This window comes from Medicago sativa, chromosome 5 (assembly GCF_051527215.1).
Source record: "Medicago sativa cultivar Bolivia chromosome 5, Bolivia_mono, whole genome shotgun sequence".
NCBI lineage: Eukaryota > Viridiplantae > Streptophyta > Magnoliopsida > Fabales > Fabaceae > Medicago > Medicago sativa.
Window position 1 is genome coordinate 2,160,056 of NC_140753.1, and position 22,857 is coordinate 2,182,912.

Below are 22,857 nucleotides of genomic sequence, written 5' to 3' on the forward strand. Positions count from 1 at the left end.
GTGAATATTTTTAAATTGTCATTTTTTTTATGTGTATTAAATTTGACTTTTCATATTTGAAAATAAGTTAGTAGTATTAATTATATATATGTTTAGGAAAATATCATAAAAACATCTAGTAATTTGTATAAGAGCTTATATTTAGGGACACAACTTTTTCCTAAAAGTGTTTATAGTTACAGACAAATGAAGTATTTGAATAAGTGGATTTGAGTTTCACTAATCTTTCACTTATGTCTATCTTTCTCATAATTAAATGGATAATAAATGTGGGATAGATGAGTTAGTACATAAAGTTTTGTTTTTTGTCTTTGACTTTAATTAGACTTGCTAACTTATATAAAAAAAAAGTCCGATAATAAGTTTATGGATAATATATAATACATATATATTGTCATTTTTTAAATAACCGCCTTTTTTTATTTTTAAGGAATAACTGCCAAAATAATCAATAATTCATATCCCTTATTTCTTCTTTTGGTAATAAAAAAAGCTTTAATTTTTGGTGAAAGGCTTGCTGTCGTCGTGGAGGAAGTTCTATCCATCAAGTAGAAGAGCGGTTGAAACTCAAGCGATAATGAATGCTTCCACTAAACGACAAAAATCATCATTTCATTTCTATAATAACAAAATCAAACCCCGCCACGTCACCACTCACCATAGATTCCTTTCTCATTTTTCTCACACTTTCTCATCTCCATTTTCCAACCACTCATTTTCTCTCCCTCACATTTTCCCGGGAAAAAACAATAACCGTATTTCATCATCACTATGAGAATCACCATGAACACTCACTTTCTCTCATGCGAACGTTCTACAATGTTACTTCATCAAAATTCATCTCCACTTCTTCGCAGATTCCGTTTCCGTTACGTCAAATTCAAACCTCACCGTTCACTATTCCGATGCTTGCTTCCTCAAATCGCGGTTCAATCTTCCGCCAATGTAATCGCCGCCGCTGCTAAAGCCGCTTCCGTCCACGGTGCCGTTTATTCCGCTATTAATCATGTTGCTGTTACTGCTGTTGCTATTGCTTCCGGTGCTTGTCTTTCTACTAAGGTTGATTTCTTGTGGCCGAAACCTGACGAACAACCAGGTCCTCTCCTGATTCTTTCTTTTCTTGTGAATTTGCTTCGCTGATTATGATTTTTCTTACGATTTGTGATTTCGAAGGAAATAGTCGATTATGATAGTTTTTGCTTCAACGTTTTGATTTATGTGATTGATTGACTTTGTAGGATGCTCACAACTATGCCCCTGAGATTATGAATAATTCATGAAGTTCGCTGACTCTGTCAAATTTTACTCATATAAATATGTTAGGGAATAGGGACTAAATTGTTAGCAAGCTGTTAAATGTAGAGACTAATTGATAGTAAGTGGTTAAATATACGAATCAACTGGACAGTTTAATAGAGTCAGGTCCTGTTTGAGAGCACTCTAATACATCGGGGACCAATTTGATGGATTACTCGTGTGTTATCTGTACTTCTTTCTTTGATTCTGTTACTACATGATAGGATTGTTCCACTAATCATTGGTCTTGTGTTGATAATGTTAATGTTAATCGTCGTAACTAGGATTAGTTTGTTACAATAGTTTGGAAGTAATTGCAACTTAGTGCAGGTAGTTTCTCGATAATAATGTGTATAACCATTGTAATTTAGGTAAACAATTAAAGGTTTAGGAGTTGAGTTTACGAAGGCTTCATGAGTTTATTTAGACTCTCAAGTTGGGTATGGTTCATATGTACCGGCAAACGGGCGAGGTCGAATGAGCGGAGCGAGTGGGACTTACCCTTGCACTTGGCCCGACGAGTCAAGGGTAATGTTGTAATCTGGACCGTAGTATTTAAATTCAAGTTGTACACTATAAATCCTAATCTTTTCACTGATGATAAAACGGAACTGCAGTTGCTCTGTACTAAGAGACGTAGGAACAATGGGACGAACTTCGTTAGCAAACAACAAGTGTTCATTTGTTTGTGTTTATCGTTTCGTTAATCTTCTGTACCAAGTTACTGTTCTAACACATGTCATCCATAATGAAACCTCTTGGGTTTTTCTCATTCACAAGCTTTTAAGCTTTCCTGATTCCTTACATTAATATAAGTAGATTAATAACATGCAGGTACCATTATGCAGGATGGAGTAGATGTTACTGGCTATCCTATATTTACTGATGCAAAGGTATAATATCTCAATTCGCGTTGTAACTTGCATTCTCTCTTGTTGCATCATTAAAATACCTTATGCTATGTGTGAAGGCAGGTACAGAAGGCTATAGCTTTTGCAAGGAAGGCACACCTTGGCCAAATGCGGAAATCAGGCGATCCTTATTTAGCACATTGTATTCATACAGGGAGAATTTTGGCTGCATTGGTTCCATCAAGTGGTAAACGAGTACGTACTCTGATTAGTTATTAAATCTTCAAGCTGACTCAATTTATTTTAATTTTTGGTAAAAATAATTATTATTTTACTTATATTGTCTGTTTTCAAAATTTTCATCCCCTTGGAAGATTTTTTTTTCTTCCACCAACAAACTCTGCAGAATGGATACCATTATACAACAAACGAATCTGCAGAATGCGTACCATTCAATAAACTTGAAGATGATACCATCATCATCTAGTCTGGAATATAAATGACAGTTTTATATTTATCTATCAGAATGCAATAAATTTTTCTTACACTTTAAAATTACACACACACTGTATCAATTATATTGATACTTATCAATGTTATTTAACCTAATATTTGAATGAATTACCTTTGATATATCCGTTATCAGACACTGTATGTGGTGCGAATATCTGATATTTGTTTGAGAATACCAGCTGGAAATATTGAAGATTTCCCAATATACATTAAGGGTCAAGCTTTTAGCCTTTATCTTTATATCTTGGTTGTAGACATACTTGTTGAATATGTCCAAGGGATGGTGCCAATAATATGAAAATTGCATTGTTCTTAGTTGGAGAGCCAAGAGAAGAAATAAATGAAAAGTTAGAGATATGAACACAAGTTTTAGAAACACATGGTTTCCGCTTAAGTAGAAGCAAACAGAGTATAGGAAATGGAGAGACACAAATGTAGAGGTGAAAATTGGAAAACTACTGATACAATGTCTCAAATCACACATTTTAAGTATCTTGGTCCATTTTAGAGCAATTTAAATCGAAATGGTCTATCATTGGATTTAGTGCTTGACAAGAATTTGTGGCACTAAGTGATCCATGTAACCAACCCTACCTTCTAGGAAAAGGCATGACTTTTTGTTCTTATATAATATCTTACTGTGTTTCTGGGGCTATACTAATATATCTAAATAATTCTGCTTTTTTCACCGCGTCTCCAGTATGTTTCCTGAACATCTTAATTTCCAAATTGATACAAAAGGTTCAAAATAATGTTTTTCTTCTTACTAGATTTAACCTATGTTGTTGCTAAAATAGCCAAGTTGATTATTTAGTACTCTGAAGTCTGAACTACAGTCAGTATTACACTATGATGCAATATGTCATAAATGTTGGCTTTTATGCTCATACTATCTTGAGTTTTAAAGGTGCACGAGTTGTATGTTAAAGCATATTTCATTTTTGTTGTTCATTTGTTTGAGATATTGACATTGTGTTACAGGCTGTTGAAACAATTGTGGCTGGTATTTTGCATGACGTGGTTGACGACACCTGCCAAAGTTTACAGGACATCGAGGCAGAGTTTGGGGATGATGTGGCCGAGTTGGTAGCCGGTGTTTCTAGGTTGAGTTATATTAATCAGGTATCATGAAGGCAAAAACAAATTTCTAACACTGCTTGTATCATGGTTGCCAAACTCTGGTTAACTCATAAATCATAATAGTTAATGATTCTAGGGATCAAAATTGAGTTAACTCACTTTAAAAATTGTTTGTCTAAACTTGGATTGCTTGTATAAAAATCGTGACTTTGGAGACGATTAAACAAGTCTATAAGAGAATATGATTATTTCCGCATACATGCCTAAAGAGAATGATATATTATTTCTTTTAAATACACCTAAAAGCTTAAGATCTATGATTTCTTTGACATTTATATCTTGAAATTATTGCATATATTTTTGAAAATTCAAGTGTGAGACGCACATTGGTTAAAAATAAGTTTTGTACAACTGAAAATGGCCACATACTTATAGGTTTTAAGTCAAGACGTTATGTCAAACACATTATTCCGTAATGGTTAAGAATGGGAAATATGAAGACCATGTAATTAAAAAGGACCTGTTCTGGTAAAGATACCAAGACCATTATTGATTTATTGTGATTTGGGGAGTGTTTTAGTATTGGAACTCACATTTAAAAGACAGAAGATTGGAGATTCAAATTTAAGTACCTCACTTGGTTAGAATGGATTAAGTCAGGACCATTAAAAAAAAAAAAAAACTAGATACTGGCTGACCTAATGTTTTGGTTCTAGTATTGAAGTTGACTTAATGTTTTCACTGAACTTGTTGGTGGAGATTTTCCAGGTTTTATTTTAGTCACCCAACATCCTAACATAACTATGGTGCAATACCTTAAGAATTTAGTGATGGCATATTTTTTATTGTTTCATCATATCTATATATTAGAAGCCTGAAGCTCAAAACTCCCAGCAACTTTGACGAGTATCACTGTTTTATTTTACTACCTTATTATATAATAACTACATCATCTTTTGCAGCTGTTACGCAGACATCGAAGGGTAAATGTGAACCAGGGTGTCCTTGGCCAAGAAGAGGTATGGAACCTGCATTTGACACATAGAAATTACTTATATAGGCTTTGAGTATTCTTTGATGTTTTATTGGTGATCAACGACCAAATATAAAGAAAGTTACACATGTCTACCATAGGTTTGAACTGTGCAATGATCAATATCAGTATGTGAAGTGAAAAGTGCATCCTATTTTCCTCTTTCAATATAATGGATATTTGATACTTTCCCAGTAGAAGCTTTAGGTTGAGTCAATATTATACGTGAGCTGTTTTACTTTCTCTTTAAATAGGGGAGGAGGAATATTATTATTTATTTAGGAGAAGATGGGGCACTAGGCCATACATTTCCCAGCGGGGAATTCAAAACTCAGTCCCTTTGGGTTACAAAACTTGACATTCACCATTGCGCCAACCCCGCCAGAGTTCATGTTTTATTTTATGAAACTAATCTTCTGCAAAAAGTTTGGTTTGACAAGTATCTGCCATTGTAATGAATTTGTTGATTGGTAAAGATAATAGTGAAACTATGTGCCTTTTTAGATTTGTAGAACGCAAGTATATTGGACAGTGGAATTGGTATCAGAAAGTTTTCTGATGTGTTTCATTCTTAATCTACTAGGCAAGTAATTTACGAGTCATGCTTTTGGGAATGATTGATGACCCGCGTGTTGTCCTCATCAAGCTTGCTGATCGTCTTCACAACATGAGAACAATGTACCGGTTCCGAGCCTTTTATGTTTTTTATTTTATGCCTGATTATTGACTGTCTTTTTGTTTTGCCCATTTTTGTCATTCGCCTCAGACCCCTCATTCTTTCAATCTGATGCAAAGATTATTTTAATCTCATAGGCTTTCTGGATGCTTTATAGTTATTTGTTGTGACTTGTGAAAGTTTACTTACAATAGAAGCCGGTTTGAATCAATGACCTTCCATGCAGTGTGTTCAACTTTTTAGATATAAATAGTTTACAATATGTAGGTTGTCCCACATATGGTTTTATTGGGTGAAATTTTTTATTTGCAGTTATGCTCTGCCAATGCATAAGGCTCAAGCTGTTGCAGAGGAGACATTAATTATTTGGTGTTCACTTGCTTCGAGATTGGGTCTGTGGGCATTGAAAGCTGAACTTGAAGATCTATGCTTTGCTGTTCTGCAGGTGCAATAATATTTTTCATGTTTCTTTCAATTTGAGTGTCATCAATTATATTGATATGCGATTGAACGAGACATGGAATTGTATGCGATGCATTTGGAATTGTATACAGACAAAGATCACTAATCACTTTTAACACCTGTCTACCACTTAGAGGAATTGTATGCGATACTTCAATGAGAAGCGCCCAAAAGACTATTTTATCTGAAAATTGAAAGTACTGAAATCCTTTTTGGTCATAAAAACTCTTGAAAATTGTGGTTGGGCATAACACAACCCCGTCATGGAGGAGACTCTGATATCATCTTAGAAATCGTGGTTGAGCCTAACACAACCCCACAAAATCGGCTTAACACAACCCCATCTTGTAGGAGGCTCTGATATCATCTTAGAAATCGTGGTTGAGCCTAACACAACCTAGGAGGCTCTGATATCATCTTAGAAATCGTGGTTGAGCCTAACACAACCCCACATAGAAATCGTGGTTGAGCCTAACACAACCCAGGAGGCTCTGATATCATCTTAGAAATCGTGGTTGAGCCTAACACAACCCCACAAAATCGGCCCATGATTCGGCCTAACACAACCCCATCTTATAGGAGGCTCTGATATCATCTTAGAAATCGTGGTTGAGCCTAACACAACCCCACAAAACCGGCCCATGATTCGGCCTAACACAACCCCATCTTGTAGGAGGCTCTAATATCATCTTAGAAATCGTGTTTAAGTCTAACACAACCCCACAAAACTGGGTTGTGAGGTGAGGATTGCCCCCACTTATAAACACATTGTCAGGCCATCTCTTATCCGATGTGGGACTCTTTAACAAAAAAAAAAAATTAATCATTTATGAAACCATTCATTAGCTCCTTTACTTTATTTGAGAATGAGTACTAGGTATAGCTCTACAGACAAAAAAGTAGTTCTAGTTGATGAATATATATTTTAAACTATTTGCTGGACCTGAATATTTTATCTTCTTGTGTTTGACTTAAAAGTGAATGATAGTCAGAAGTTGCGAAATTTTATCCATGCTTCTGGATATAAGCAGCAATAATAGTGCTATGAGGTGACATGGCTTTTGTATTATCGCTTTTTATCAATACTTGTGTTTGTACCTTATTTCAGCCTCAAATATTTCAAAGCATGAGAGCTGATCTGGCTTCCATGTGGAGCCCTTCGGCCAGAATAGGAAGCTCAGGAAGATTATATGTGAAAGGCAACTTGATACCTTTGGCTGAGAAAAGTTCAACTTCTTTTTACAACAAATCCTTGGCATTCAATGAGGGTCTCTGCAGTATGAAGGTAGAACTTGCAAGTGCAGAGGTTAATTTTACTTGTTTATATGCATGATCGTGAGATTTTTTTAAATGCTGTTTTATGGTCCCTTGGGTTGTGGCTTTCTGGTTTAGGCTGGAAACAACAACAATAACATCAACAACCAGCAAGCCTTATCCCACTAAGTGGTATTTTTTTTTTTTTTTTTTCACTCAATGAAGTTCAGAATATGGTTAGGCTGAAACTTTCGAGAGAAATAGGTACGGGACGGGCCCAATGGAGAATAGCATTGTTCGACTTGGAGTGTATATCTAGTAATTTCTAAAGGATGATGATACTCGAAATTTTTGCCTTTCGGCATTATATTCAGGATATCTCTGCAAAAGGCCGTGACATGATAAGCCACAGTCACCTGTATCATATCTTTTGGTGCTTGTGAAGTTGTACTGCCATTCTTCTTGGTGGTGGAGTTATATTGAGACAGGATTTTAAATTTTAGGGAGAATTCTGGTAAAACCCTATACTCAATAGCAGAGAATTTAATGAATGAATGCTTTCTGGTACAGACGAGTGATTAAGTGCAGAGAATATATTATGAGTTGAGAGAGAAGAAGAGGTTTTTTTTCTTCTGAAATGTGTTAATTCCTTCATTAGACCCCCTTGGTAATAACATAGCCATTAGCCCCTACAATAAGGAGAATATTCTAACAACTTACCACTACACACTTGCCAACTCAGCGCATAAAACTAAATGTATAGGTGTTGACATCACATACCCACCATGTATGGCCATCTAAATAGATATGCTAAATGAAAATATTAACATTATTTTACTGTAACATACATTATTATAGATAACAATTCAAATAAGAACCAAGGTAATTATGAGATCTTAAAGGAAATGTAACTGACAACCACAAAGACTATGCCAAATGCAGTATAGCAATAACATGGCAACTAAAGAGAGTTTTATGCCATGTGTCAATCACATATCCCACACTTTCAATTTTACAAATTATAAATAGTTATATTAATGATTAGCAAGTACTCCCTCCAGTCACTATTTATTTTTTTTGAATAAACTCCCTCCAGTACTATTATATGCAAAAAATGATTTTTTAAGTTTAATTAATAACTGATGTATTTGGTCTATATTATTTGACTAGATACACCAGTTGTTCAATGAACCTAAAAAGTGGTTTTTTGCTTATAATAGTGACCGGAGGGAGTATTTGGTAAGCCTTTTTCTTGATGTTAGAGACCCTGATGATTGGTAATTGAGGCATTATTCCATCTTCATTGCTTCGACAAGACCTGTGAAAGGGTTGGAACAAGTTTTTCATTCTGATTATGTCACATTGGTTTCAGGATCTGTTGGAAGCTGTAGTCCCATTTGATGTATTATTGGATCGGAGAAAGCGGGCTAACTTTCTCTATAGTATTGCTAATAATGTGGAGACATGCACGAAACCGAAGGTTGTTCAGGATGCTGGGTTAGCTTTGGCATCGTTGGTAATTTGTGAGGAAGCACTTGAGCGAGAATTGATTATATCGGCTTCGTATGTTCTTTTTCCTATTATCACTACCGCTTCTGTATTCTGATATTGTCCAAGGCACATGCCTGTTTTACCTAATGCTTTGTGTTTTATGTAGCACAATTTATGTGCTGACTGCTATAATATTGTGGTCTAATCAATTTTGTAGTTCTTAAAAGTTTCCTTCTGTATTTGCAGTTATGTTCCAGGAATGGAGGTTACATTATCAAGCCGACTAAAAAGCCTGTATAGTATATACAGTAAGGTATCCGGCAAATTCACTTCTTGGCATTTGAATTAAGAACTATGTCCATTGTGTTTTAGCTATTCTCGCTGTATACTTATGTAGAACCTTGACATTATTGGAAGAGTTAATTATGATTATTCAAGTAAGTTTGAATAGAGCGTAATGCTAGTGAAAACGATGGATATATGGAAAGTTTAGGTAAGAGACCTTATACATAATAGGAAAGTTAAGTTCCATGCTTCCCGTTAAGCATTATTGGAAGGATTGGGGATTTTATAATGGGCAATGTCCATCCATGGCTCCTCATTTCCCCAAAACATTCACACAAACAGTAGTATCTAGGTTTTTGGTGTTCGTTTTCGTTTATATCTTCTTGTGTTGGTGGATATGACAGAAACATTGAATCAAATTACTCTTTAGCACAGATTCTACCCAATCTAATGCAATTTATTGGCCAATTTACGTCAGAATAGTTTGTCTCAACTAACATTGAAAAAGCTAAATGAAAGCAGGGAGTGTCAGGAAGTGACTGATGGTGCTGCATTTAAGATTATTGGTTTTAATGTTTGTTTTATTATTACTACATTACTCTTCATTTATCTTAATAAAATAATTTTATAGAACTAGCCATAAATACTGTTTTTTCTCATCAAGCAATGTTAGCACTACTGATCTCAATTTTTTTGCTGACTTCACTTTGTGTGAATTAAAATAATGGTCAAAGTCATGGTTGCATGTTGTGCAGATGAAACGAAAGGATACAAGCATTGATAAAGTATATGATGCACGTGCATTAAGAGTAGTTGTAGGAGACAAAAATGGAACTTTACATGGACCTGCAGTTCAGTGTTGCTATAGTCTTCTTGACATTGTACACAGGTAAAATAAGGTCAAATTGTAGTCATCTATCAATAATACAATATATACACATATAGTCATTCAATACAATAATTTGTATGAAGGTATAGATATAAACTTAATTTACTTTATGTATTGGTAGATATTTTTTGTAATTTTAAGGGAATATAGAAGAAAGCCTTCTGAGGAGGATGGGAAGAAAAAAGAAGTATCAACTCCAATTTTTTTTTTTTTTTTTTTTTTTTTATATTTTCCATTCTTTTTTTCCTTTTCAGATATTTTGGACTGTCTGTTATGCGCCACAAACATGTGTGCTCATTGTCCTCGATCTGTAGTGGAAGTTTAGATCTATGTATATTTGTTACTACCCTATTGGCCCCATATATTGACTCTTATTATGTATATTTTACTGTATAGACTTTGGACACCGATAGATGGTGAATTTGATGACTACATCCTTAATCCCAAGCCTAGTGGCTATCAGGTTAGGCTTTCTGTTCTTATAAGAAATAAAATTAAAATGATCATTTTATTATGCTAATCTTAAGAACTTTGCTTAATTTTGTATTAACATGTTAACTTACTAAAATTGCAGTCCTTGCACACTGCAGTTGAAGGTCCTGACAACTCACCTTTAGAAGTACAAATAAGAACACAGGTGCTAAATTTGTCCTCACATGCTGCAGAGATTTCTTCGTGTATAGTTTAGTTAATGTTTTCAGTTATCATTCTGCATACCAGAGGATGCATGAGTATGCTGAACATGGGCTGGCCGCACATTGGCTTTATAAGGAAACCGGAAATCCTTTTTCATCCATAGACAGAATGGATACACCTGAAACAGATGCATCCTCATCCATAGACAGAATGGATGCACCTGAAACAGAAGCATCCTCGTCTATAGACAGAATGGATACACCTGAAACAGAAGCATCCTCCTATTTTTCCAAAGACACAGAAGAGGAAAATTCTTCAGATATTTTACTGAGCAAGAATAAGTCATTGAAGGCTGGACACCCAGTCCTTAGAGTAGAAGGAAGTCACCTACTTGCTGCTGTTATCATCAGGTGTGCAACATTTCCATTTCTAATGGATTTATGTTACAGAGCTATCCATATTGATTGTAGCTCGTCTTTGTTACCGTTTTCAGTGTAGAAAATGAAGCAAGAGAATTGCTAGTTGCTGTAAGCTTTCAGCTAGCAGCTTCTGATGCAGTAGCTGATAGAAGATCATTTTTCCAGGATAAGCGATGGGAAGCTTATGCACGGCTATACAAAAAGGTTTTCTGCTTAACTTGAACATTTATTGATAATTGATATGAATGTAGGCTGCTTGTGATGAATGTTTGTGGGAACAAAATACTTATACTTAGAAGCCAGTAACTGGATGGATCATTGTGTGGTAGTTAAGCCTCCTGTTGAGTATGACTCATAGTTACTGATAAGTGGGCAGGGTCTCTCGAGAGGACCGTAGTATTTAAATAAAAGTTGTACATAGTAAATCCTAATTTTTCAAGATAATACAAATGAACTGCAGTTGCTTTGCAGTCGGAGACGTAGGCAAAATTGTCTGAACTTCGTTTCCAGAAATTGTGTTCATTGTTTCTTTACTCTTTAGAACATGGTTGCTGTACTAACACTTCGCAACTAGCTTCCTACATATGCATTTCCTCTCTCGGCCACTAGTCTGCTGCTGTGCCATCTTTTCTTTATATTTTGTTTTAAGTGCTAACAACACATTGTCTAACACTCACACACTCTTTGATTGGTTAAAATCCACATGGGTCCCATATAAATTTGGTGGGATCCATTTTAGTTTTAACCAATCAAAGAAAGTGTGTAAGAGAATGTGTTGCTAGCATTATTCTTTTGTTTTAAATTACCTTGTCAAGTTGCTTACTGCTGACTTGCTTCAGGTGTCTGATGAATGGTGGTTTGAACCAGGACATGGGGATTGGTGTACTTGTCTAGAGAAATACACACTGTGTCGAGATGGTATGTATCACAAGGTATGTATTTCTGATCAGTTAAGCATTTGAAAATCGCACACTTCCCTTTATCATTGTTTTTGTTTCTCAGCTATGCAGAGACAATGGCATACACACGCTGTGATTTTTTTTATTTTTTTCCTTGTTTGGATATGCACATTTGTCCTGCCCACTTTCTTTATTCTAGTTCTGGCTTTAGTTCTAATAATCGACGTTGTGTTAGAAATGTATGTCTTCTTAGTAAATAAACGTTAAATATATTTTGGACAGTCTATTGCTAAGTCAATTTTTGAAGTCTTAAAGTCAACTATTTAACCCTTAATTCCTTGTAATGATTTGACTTTTATTTTTTCTTATTCTCTTTGGTTTATAGATTAATGGTGTAATATCTCTTTATATCAGCAATTCATCCAAATTAACTTTTATTATTTTATACATGTAAATTAAGTCCATACATTCTTTTTTTTGTTGGATTACATGGACATATTTAATTAATACAAACAAAATATGATGTTTTCTTCTAGTTACTGATTTTCTTTTTCTTAGATATAAACGGGTTTGTAAATAAGCAGACTGCTTTACTGAAGAACTTTATTTAATTATTTGCATCTTTCGCAGCAAGACCAATTTGGGCGCCTTCTACCAACATTCGTCCAGGTTATCAATTTTACCGAGCAAGAAGAATCTGAATATTGGGACGTTGTATCTGCCGTGTTCGAGGGCAAGCAAGTGGATTGTATTGCATCGCAATCAAAATTAGACTTGGTTCCGTCAACTTCTATGGATGCTAGCATCAATAATAAGGTTTTTTTCTAACCAATTTATGTTTCTTACACATTCTCCAAATGGAATTTGCTTATCATTTCCCTCTTCTGTTTACTGCCGTGTCAAATATAATTGGCAATCAATTAATATAAGAATCATGCAAAAAAATAATAATCTTAAATCCATGCTATGTAACTGGTCATAATCGAACCATGAGAATCATCTTTATTCTCACTCTTGTCTCTTAAATTGGTTAATGTTGTTCACCATTCACGTACTGAGAAATTCTAGATCAAGTAGGCCGAAATTTGATCTTCCCACAGCAATATTTATATTATGTTGCAACCATTATTTATATTTTTGGTAATGATTGCTGTAGAAAATTTTAGTGTAGAGATGCAATTGTGATGTAGAAATCGGTACGTCCAATATCACTATGCATAATTGACTAGAATTTAGGTATCAAAGTATAGTCTCTCTGCAATCATGCAAATTGAAAGTTCACATTTTATTTTCCCCGTGTTCCAGTAGATTTTAAAAATGTTGATGAATGTTTCATTGACTCTATATATTCATCTTCTAGGTGCATCTTTTGAGAACAATGCTGTCCTGGGAAGAGCAATTGCGTTCTGAAGCAAATATCAACCAAACAAAGCACGACGCAAAGTTTGATGGTCCACGTGGTCCTCTTAACCTTGGAGAAGTGGTAGTTATATGTTGGCCTAATGGTGAAATTATGAGGTTAAAAGCTGGTAGCAGTGCTGTTGATGCTGCACAAAGAACTGGTTTGGAGGGAAAACTGGTTTTGATCAACGGACATTTAGCATTGCCTAATACAAAACTCAAAGATGGCGATGTTCTTGAAGTAAGAATCTAAATCATTCATTGGCAAAAAATAACGATGTAAATAATTGTATATAGGTTGAATGCAGTTAAATTGACGGGGGCAGAAATATGCTGATTTGAAAGGGAAAAAAATGAGGGTTTGGATTCTTGGTAGAATAATATAACATTTGACAAATTTAAAATGTAATGTAAATCCTTGTCAAAAATGTAATGTAATTCTAGTTATATGCTAGTATTAAATATCTCCATGATTATTTTTGCTCATAATCAAGATTGATAGAAATTATTTTTTGTTTTAACTTATTACCATCCTTCCTTGTGGTTTCTGACCGCACAATTATGACTATTCATTTATTTGACTGTTTAGAATTATTATCAGAACACACATTTAAAAAAATTGATAAAAAAATGCAATAGTAAGAATTATCAAAATCATGAGCAAACTTTCCCCAAGTTTTTAGTCCCTCAAAATCATGAGCTAACTTCCCCCAGTTTTAGGGGGAAAACCCTCAAAGGCATTAAGAATTATCAAAATCATAGTTTATGTTTGTAATTAGACTTTAGAAGTATTTGGACACGGGAGAATTTTGGAGAACTAAGTTTTTTATATTTTGACATAATAGATATTTTAAAAAAGAACATAATAAATAATCAATATAATAATCCAATGAAATTTAATATTTAGTATATTTTTTACTAAAAAAAAAATAAAAAATCACTGTGTTCTTAGTAAGTCCTCTACTTCATTCCTTTGTGTACCCAAGACTTGAAAAGATAAATCTTGTAGCTAGTGAGCCACAGCTCAAAAGAAGACTTATATGTGATGCTATTCAAATATAACGCTAGCAGTTCCAAGGGCTCTCGGTAAGTTACATAAACTTTAGGGTTAAATATGTTTTTGGTCCCTATAAATATGCCAACTTTTCGTTTTAGTTCCTCTAAAAAATTTCTTCAACTACTTTTGGTCCCTCAAAAAATATCTATCTTCACTTTTGGTCCCTCTTTTAAAGTAAACTCATATGTAGAATACATATTTTTTAATAAAATTAAAAATTAGAATTTTTTAACAAAACATGAATTTAATATGAATTTTTATATGTTTGACGGTTAAAAATTCATAATTAATTTATGTTTTGTTAAAAAATTCTAATTTTTTGGGGGAATTCTTTTTACAATATTCTACACATTTCTGCACAATTTCATTAAAAAATACAAAAGTTAACTTAAAAATAGGGACCAAAAATAGTGATTGAAAATTTTACAGGGACTAAAAGTTGAAGTAAAATTTTAGAGGGACTAAAAGGAAAAGTTGGTATATTTATAGGGACCAAAAACATATTTAACCCTAAACTTTAAAAACCCCAAAAACCTAATAAAAGGTTAGCAAATACATCACGGTGGATGTGTAATTAGAGTCCCTATACACTATACAGTAAATGTTGTTTACCTTCCTGCCAATAGCTAATTAAATTGAAAATTCAAACATTTTCCCTCTCTCCCATATACAACTTAGAAGACTACCAAATGCACAAGCATTATAGTACATGGATAATCATAGAATTCTTTATAATAATGAAATTATAAAAACCAGAAGAGGACAATAACAAGGTTCACTCAATAAGCAGATGAAGTGTCATCATCAAAAACTGATGCCTGATAGAAAAAGGCCTCATGTGAAACGAAGATGCCATCTAAAACTTAAGGATTATCACTAATATCATAATCCAACCTTTCTTGAATCTAGTTTATCTCCAAGCAGAGTGGCTTTCCAGCAATCAACTTGTAGTACAAATACAGAACCCTTCTTCGGAACAACTGCAATTAACAAATCAAAGTATTTGGTGAACACATGTTTGAAAAGATATTAGAGAAAAAATAGATACCAGAACTGATAAGTCATTAAAACTTCAACTTAAGCAAACGGAACACAGAATTGTGATGCTCAAGGTCACTAATTCTTAACCAATTCAGCCATAATATTGTAAGTGTCACATATGAACCTATTAACGACTTTCGAGTCAAAGTATATATTTCATTTTCTTAGTAAAAGGGGAAGAATTAAGAAAGAGAAAATGGGTTTTTGATCTAACTAAAACTTTGGAGCATTCTACCCTAAATAAAAAGTGATTCAATCGTAAATTAGGTAAATTAGAAACAGACGAGTAAAAAAATCAATAGGAAATATACGATCACATTAAAAGTTAAAACAGCTTCAGATCTCCGTACAATTATATGTAGCAAATCTGGTTGGTTTCTGCAGAATACTTGAGATATAACCTGATAGGACAATCTAATAGTGCCAAATAAGAATCTCAGCCATATTGTTTATAAGAATGACTATCATATCTGCTTGTTACTCAAGAAAGCGGAAACATGAAACAGAAAATTCCATGCCTGTCATAAAATACATCTTCTCAAGTTAAACAAAACAGAAATTTTCCTTTACATTCAAACATATAAGCTGTACTTTTCTATGTTCACAAGCTCCATTTTAAAAGCAACTGAACACATTGATTATTTGTCATTAGTCTTTAATTTATATAAAAATTCAAAAACAATTACTGTTTAAACTATGCTAAAGTTTCAAAACAGAAGTGCAAACTCCTTATTATTCATTAATTATCAAATTTGTACAGCAAACACTGGTATAAGAAAAGCATACACACACGACTGTGTATATTCAATAAGCATTAATACTTGAGAAATACAGGAATAACAGCTCTGGTAATGCTAGAACAGATTCTATTTTTAAGTAGTGAAAGGATTACCTCGGAATTTATTATCTTCAGTGATTATCCCAAAAGCTTCTGCAGTTTCACGAATCATGATGCCACCAGTTCCAGTAAAATGGGTTAGTTTACACTCCACAACTGCATAACAGGTGGATATAGTGCAGTCAGTGATAACTAGCAGACAACTATTTAGGAGGTAGAGGCTAAAAAATTTGTATTTGTTTTGAAGCAGTCTCAAAAGCACAACTCTTTTCTAAATTGAAAAACAATGCATGTTGAGTCATCTAGGAGTTTTGGATATAGAAAATTATCAACATGATAACATTAAACTAAAAACAACACTCATAGAAATGCATTTTAAAATAATTGATTCGAATAAACACCTAAAAGCATTCAACATAAGTTCTAGCAACTTTAAAAAAAAAAAAAAAATCCAAGTGTAAGGAGCATGAAAAAAGGGTATGCGTGCCACTGGGAATGAAAAGGGAGGATTCAAATGAGAAACATTCCCGGAGAAGAAGACCTAGGTATGCCTTGAACCAATCAGAAGCTCATCTTACTATTGAACTTATTGCAAGTTGCAACAATAAAATACCAATGATTGCGTAAAATACTTCTACTCCAACTCTTTCTAAGAACACCAAAAGTAGGCATTCACAGGTTTCATTACAGCGGCGCGACAATTTTAACACACCTTTCGATGCATATGAAATATTTACACATAAAGACATGAGCATCCGTGGGAAATAATTAACATCCAACCAATGACAAAATAACTGTCCTTGTAATTATCCAAAAAGCTCAAGATAAATGAAATGGTTTAGCATTTTCTGTTGTAGGTGTTCACAAATCATCCAAAAACAAAAAACAAAAATAGAGTGTGGTCAAACCTAAAATAATAGCACCATGTAGATCTGCACCTAGGAGACATTGAGCCAATTGATTATTCCTGGAACAATAAACAGGTTTGTTGTCATAATTACAAAAGCCGTGAGAGAATAAAAGTGCTGAAAAACTTGAAGATAAGAATCTGTGCAATTCATCAATAGCAAGGATTTAATAACAGTACCCAGTGGATTTAAGCAACAACTTTATATAGTCTTTCCACATGTCATGCATTGGCTTGAAAATGTCAAATCTGTAATCAAAATGAACAGTGATTACTGATTAGGTAATCAAAAGAATATCATTGTAGACAAATTTAAGCAATTAGAATAAAGCAAAATGAATAGCACTTTATTTGTTCCTAGCATGAATCTAAGAATTCCCCAATGAAAGACGAAATGAAAAATTTCTCACAACAGTATACACTACCACAAACTGCAGGGCTGTAGTAGTAATGACAAGGACCAACATACTTCCATAAAGTGTAGTTTAGAGACCTTGAACTTACTTATGGAACTCTTTAGGAAGATCCATTGATCCATGTTTTTTATGTTGTTTCATGGACATGTGCTTCTTAGAACGTTTTGAATGAAGTTGCAAAGCCCTTGTTTGAGAAGATGAAGAAAGTGCGCGTCCTTGCACAAAATTATCAAGAAGGATATAGCTGTCGATTTTCATGCTTCTAGATCCTTGCATGTACTTTTGTGCTGCATCTCCCTTCTGAAGAAGTTCATGCAATATTTCGGAAACTGAACCTCCTCTTTCAGAAGAAAACTGCAGAACATAAGTCAAATTAGAACAATCAGGGAAGTTATAATCTTAGATTAATTCTTTTTAGAGTTCAGACTTCAAAGGAGATTGAACATATTGACTTTTTGGAATTATAAAAGAGAAGTTGATCTGAATTAAATACCTCCCCATTAGTTGTGAGCAGATTTTCATTTACAGTCACAGAAAGTTGGGCATATTCTGGACCATCTTCTTTCTCTACAGATTAATAGCTAGTTACTTCAGTTTCCCACATAAATTGAAGTTACAAATTAAATATAATTACAAAACCTTCAGAAATCAAAATGAAGAAACTTAAGAAAGAATCTTAGTCTTGCTGTTATATCGACAGTACAGTACCTTGTGAAATGGCACGACCAAAAAGACCGAAATTCCCTAAGAAAATGAAATAAAAAAGTATCAGCTTTAACAATAAACAAGAATAAAATCTTATATTCTAGCCCGAAAAATGCATTTGGGTTTATCTTATGACATAAATACTTGCATGACTGTTTGGAAGAGCTTAAGAAAATAGTTTATGAATTATGATATGATTATGAACTGTTTTCAGCTTATGTTCATAAGTTCCTCCACATTGCTTATTCCCTCTTGAAATGTAGAAACAGCTTATGCATAAGCTCTAGTATGATATGATACTCCCTCCAGCCTTAAAAATAATCATAAGCAAAAAGTACATGTATTTGAACCACATAAATGTATTAACTTTTTTTTTTACTTATATTTAAGGCCTGATGGAACAATGGTATGGTCCGCTTGGATTGGCTTATTTTTGAGCTTATGCAAAACAGCTTAAGCAAATAAATAAACTTTTATGTATTTTCATAAGCTTGTCAATGTAGTTTATGAAAAAACAGCTTATGAAGATACAATTTTCGTTAGTGAGAACATAAGAATTAACATAAAAGCGTATTTATTTCCATAAGCTAAAAAATAAGGCAATCAAAACAGATCCTAAGTGTCATATTGAATAAGTGCTTAATAGTATATCTTAATAAAACAAGATAAATTTGAATTACCTTTGTTGGGTGTATCGGATGATGGACGACATAAAGGCAAGGATGGATCATTAGAAGTAGAGGGTGGTGGAATAGATGATTTTACATCTTCGTTTATAGACTTAATGATTTTCTTTTCTTTTAGGATATGTTGATGATTTATATCCCTTTTGTTTTTCTTTTCTTTTAGTTTATGTTCAGTTTGAATTCTTCTCTCCAAAGCCTCCATTGCACGTTTCCTTGATTCAGCAGCCATTGATAAGAAAACTGGCAATATCACTTCATTAATTAGTTCTTCTCAAAATAAACAACTGAACTAAGTGATTATAGCATAAGTGCTTACAACAGTAGAAGCTAATTTTATAAATATTAGAAAAACAAAATCGATTTGGAAGAAACAGAATTAAACTCACTATAGAACGACGAACTCAGTTCACGATGGCGGGGCACGAACCGTAGACGGAGGGCGGAGCAGAGACTGTGTTAGAAAGCGAATAGGTTATCGTGGAAATACCTGCTTCAAAACCGTGTTCTATGGAGGAAGATGAAGATTGGTGCTATGTTAATTTTGGTGACTGATACAGAAGAGATGTTGCTGGCAATAGAAAGAGGATACGAGGGAAGAAGAGAAATAAGGGATTTTAACAAATTATCCTTTTTTTTTTTTATTTACTATAAAGGGGAAATTATAATTACCTCCCTTGAGGTATGTCTAAATATAACAAATACCCCCTCAATTTTTTCAATAATCAATAACCTCCCCTGCCGTTAGTTATAATCAAGTTCCCGTTAAAAGAGAAAACAAAAACGTTATGAAGTTGATGTTGGCTTTCCGTTTTTCTTTCAAAATCAATACACACACAAAACTAAGATTATTTTCATTCTTGTCTCTTGATGTCTCTTTCACTTTTGTTTAATAAAACTATGTCTTTACCGTCAACACAAAAAACTAGTTTCCATAGATACCAGAGTAGTGTTTTAGTCCTCTTCTACTTCTGTGAATATAAAAACCTCTCCTCCTTCAGTGTGTACGATACATGGATGGTTTTTTGTGAAGATCATCTGCTAAAATTAAATTCAGTATATCAAACTCTTTAATCATTTTGTTCAATTATTTTATGATAGATTTGTTCTAAATAATTCAGCACAGATTATTTGCTGCGACCCATATGCATTACTTACCTCTTCTAATATTTGGAGAAAATAGGAATTAAGGAAGTTGGAATAAACTAACTTGAAACAAATTTAACTCATCAAACAAACACTAAATTAACATAAAACAAGAGAAATTGTAGATTCAAATGAATTTCAAGTTACAAAGCCATGGATTTGAGAACAAAAATAAAAGAGAATGAAAAGTAAATTACACGGTTGAATTGGAAGATTAAGGGGAAGTAGAAGTAGCTTCATAAATAGGAGAATAGTAGTTTTTGAAGGAAGCACAGTGCAACATCTTATGACTGTCTCTCATAACAGAGTTTAAACACCGTTAACCCACAGGGGAGGAATCTGATAGTTAGAAAATTAAGTAAGGGAGGTGACTGCTTGATTGAAAAATAGAGGGGGTGTGAGTGACATTTTAATAAAGTTTAGGGGAGGTGAGTGTAATTTACCCTACTATAAATATTACTTACACATGAATAGCAGGCAAGCGGGCAACAACCTGCATCGCTAGACCTTTTTGGATGACAAAACCAATCATCATAAACACAATATTCATGAAAAGGGTAAATTATTTATTTTTAAATTGAAAAGTATACACGTGACGTCCACATGTGCGTTGAATTGGTCAAAATTACCTTTGGGCCAAAACTGTAAAAGGGGCAAAACTTAGAGGGTTGAGTTGTAATTTATTTTATTAAGGGGTCAAAATCATAAGATTGTGATACTTAGGGGGTCAAAACTGCTATTAAGCCAAAGTTTTATATGATTTCTGGTTTTTTTTTCGTGGTGTCGGAATTTGATCACCGACCTTTTATATATATATATATATATAGCATAAGTGCTTACAACAGTAGAAGCTAATTTTATAAATATTAGAAAAACAAAATCGATTTGGAAGAAACAGAATTAAACTCACTATAGAACGACGAACTCAGTTCACGATGGCGGGGCACGAACCATAGACGGAGGGCGGAGCAGAGACTGTGTTAGAAAGCGAATAGGTTATCGTGGAAATACCTGCTTCAAAACCGTGTTCTATGGAGGAAGATGAAGATTGGTGCTATGTTAATTTTGGTGACTGATACAGAAGAGATGTTGCTGGCAATAGAAAGAGGATACGAGGGAAGAAGAGAAATAAGGGATTTTAACAAATTATCCTTTTTTTTTTTATTTACTATAAATATTACTTACACATGAATAGCAGGCAAGCGGGCAACAACCTGCATCGCTAGACCTTTTTGGATGACAAAACCAATCATCATAAACACAATATTCATGAAAAGGGTAAATTATTTATTTTTAAATTGAAAAGTATACACGTGACGTCCACATGTGCGTTGAATTGGTCAAAATTACCTTTGGGCCAAAACTGTAAAAGGGGCAAAACTTAGAGGGTTGAGTTGTAATTTATTTTATTAAGGGGTCAAAATCATAAGATTGTGATACTTAGGGGGTCAAAACTGCTATTAAGCCAAAGTTTTATATGATTTCTGGTTTTTTTTCGTGGTTATATATATATATATATATATATATATATATATATATATATATATATATATATATATATATATATATATATATATATATATATATGATTTATGGTTTTAAATCAACACATGAATATCTAAAATATTATTAAAAAAACCTTTGAAAAAAAAGATTTTTTTAATAAAACATGAATTATTAAATATGAATTTTAAAGTGTCAAAAACATAAAAACTCATATAAGAGGGGGTGTTCTACGATAGATTTAGGCTGATGTTTAATTTAGTATAGAATTAGATGGTTACAGTTGTTCACATGCTTGGAAGTGGTGGTGTCGATTATTTGCGTGAGAGGGGAAAATGTTGGGGGAGTGTTATGTGCTTTTAACTAACATTTTTCTTTAGTATGGCGTGGAAGACATGTGTAGTTGGAAACACACGCCCGACAAAGGGTACACTGTTAATGGTGTGTATAAGTCATTGACGATAATGGAGCAAATGTAATCAAGATGAATGTTAGGAAATTATATGGAATAAATTTGTACCAAAGCGTTTATCTTTGCTTGGAGGCTTTTGCAGAACCGTCGTCCTACAAAAGACAATCTAGTAATGTGAGGTATTATTCAACCACAGTTGAATGTTTGTGTTGGTGGTTTTCGCCTAGAGGAGAATATGAATCATTTTTTATGGGTTGTGAGACTTTTGGTAGCATCTGGGTGTTATTGTGACATTGGTTGGGTATACATTCATATTGTGCAATTTAGTGCGTTAAGGGGTTGGTCTAAGAAAATAATGTCTTCTTTGCATATCTTTGGCTTGCTTGTGTTTGGGTGATTTGGAAGGAAATAAATTTATGTTGTTTTTGACAAAAGGAGAAAATGATCGCTCACTTGATCGACAAAGTTAAAATTTTATCATTTTTGTGGATGAAAACTCATAATTCTTGTTTAGTTTTTGACATACACCATTGGTGGGTTAATCCTTTAATGTTTTATGGGATTAACTACTTAATGATGGATGGTCTTTGGTTTGTTCGTTGTGGATTTTGATGTAAATATATATAGCTTCAGACAGGCAATTCATGTTTGTTTGTCCGTTCCTTTTATTGTCATAATACGTATAAATCACAAACATTAATTTTTATGAAACTTTGATTAAATTTATCTTGATTATGTCTAAAATTATAGGTATGGATAACATATATCTTGCAATTTTATATTGTAACAAACTATACTTATCTTTTTCAATGATACCAACAATAACAAATATCTTTCATTTTTATTTTTTTGGTAGATTAGCAAATATCTTTTATATTGTTGGTATCATTGAAAATATTAAGTATACTTTATTACAATATGAAAGTGCAAATATAATATAACAAATATAACATTCCCTAAAAAA

At 33.4% G+C, this 22,857-nt stretch overlaps 2 protein-coding genes across 6 annotated transcripts; one reads left to right on the forward strand and one right to left on the reverse strand.

Moving 5' to 3' along the window:
* The first annotated feature begins 652 nt into the window (after nt 1-652).
* Nucleotides 653-13,649, forward strand: LOC146919051 (uncharacterized). 5 transcript variants are annotated; one of them, XR_015011336.1, is made up of 18 exons: nt 653-1,096; nt 2,131-2,189; nt 2,271-2,402; nt 3,642-3,782; nt 4,703-4,759; nt 5,357-5,451; nt 5,762-5,894; nt 7,020-7,196; nt 8,538-8,728; nt 8,903-8,969; nt 9,697-9,830; nt 10,227-10,293; nt 10,405-10,467; nt 10,551-10,876; nt 10,960-11,089; nt 11,725-11,803; nt 12,415-12,600; nt 13,145-13,649. XR_015011336.1 is itself a non-coding variant. In XM_085712320.1 (18 exons), the coding sequence occupies exons 2-18, from the start codon at nt 2,155-2,157 to the stop codon at nt 13,436-13,438; spliced, it is 2,325 nt and encodes a 774-aa protein (XP_085568446.1). In that variant the 5' UTR covers nt 653-1,096; nt 1,239-2,154; the 3' UTR covers nt 13,439-13,649. The 5 variants fall into 5 exon arrangements, 4 of the variants coding, with proteins under 4 accessions (XP_085568446.1, XP_085568444.1, XP_085568445.1 ...); XM_085712320.1 differs by having other exon boundaries at nt 1,239-2,189; nt 2,267-2,402; nt 11,725-11,817; XM_085712318.1 differs by having other exon boundaries at nt 1,239-2,189; nt 11,725-11,817.
* A 1,186-nt stretch (nt 13,650-14,835) lies between these two features.
* On the reverse strand, nt 14,836-19,422 carry LOC146919052 (ribonuclease MRP protein subunit POP4-like). The gene is made up of 9 exons (XM_085712322.1): nt 19,222-19,422; nt 18,830-19,075; nt 18,153-18,188; nt 17,938-18,011; nt 17,533-17,798; nt 17,209-17,277; nt 17,030-17,088; nt 16,176-16,277; nt 14,836-15,222 (listed from the first exon to the last, which is right to left on the reverse strand). The coding sequence occupies exons 2-9, from the start codon at nt 19,062-19,064 to the stop codon at nt 15,125-15,127; spliced, it is 939 nt and encodes a 312-aa protein (XP_085568448.1). The 5' UTR covers nt 19,065-19,075; nt 19,222-19,422; the 3' UTR covers nt 14,836-15,124.
* Between the last annotated feature and the right edge of the window lie 3,435 nt (nt 19,423-22,857).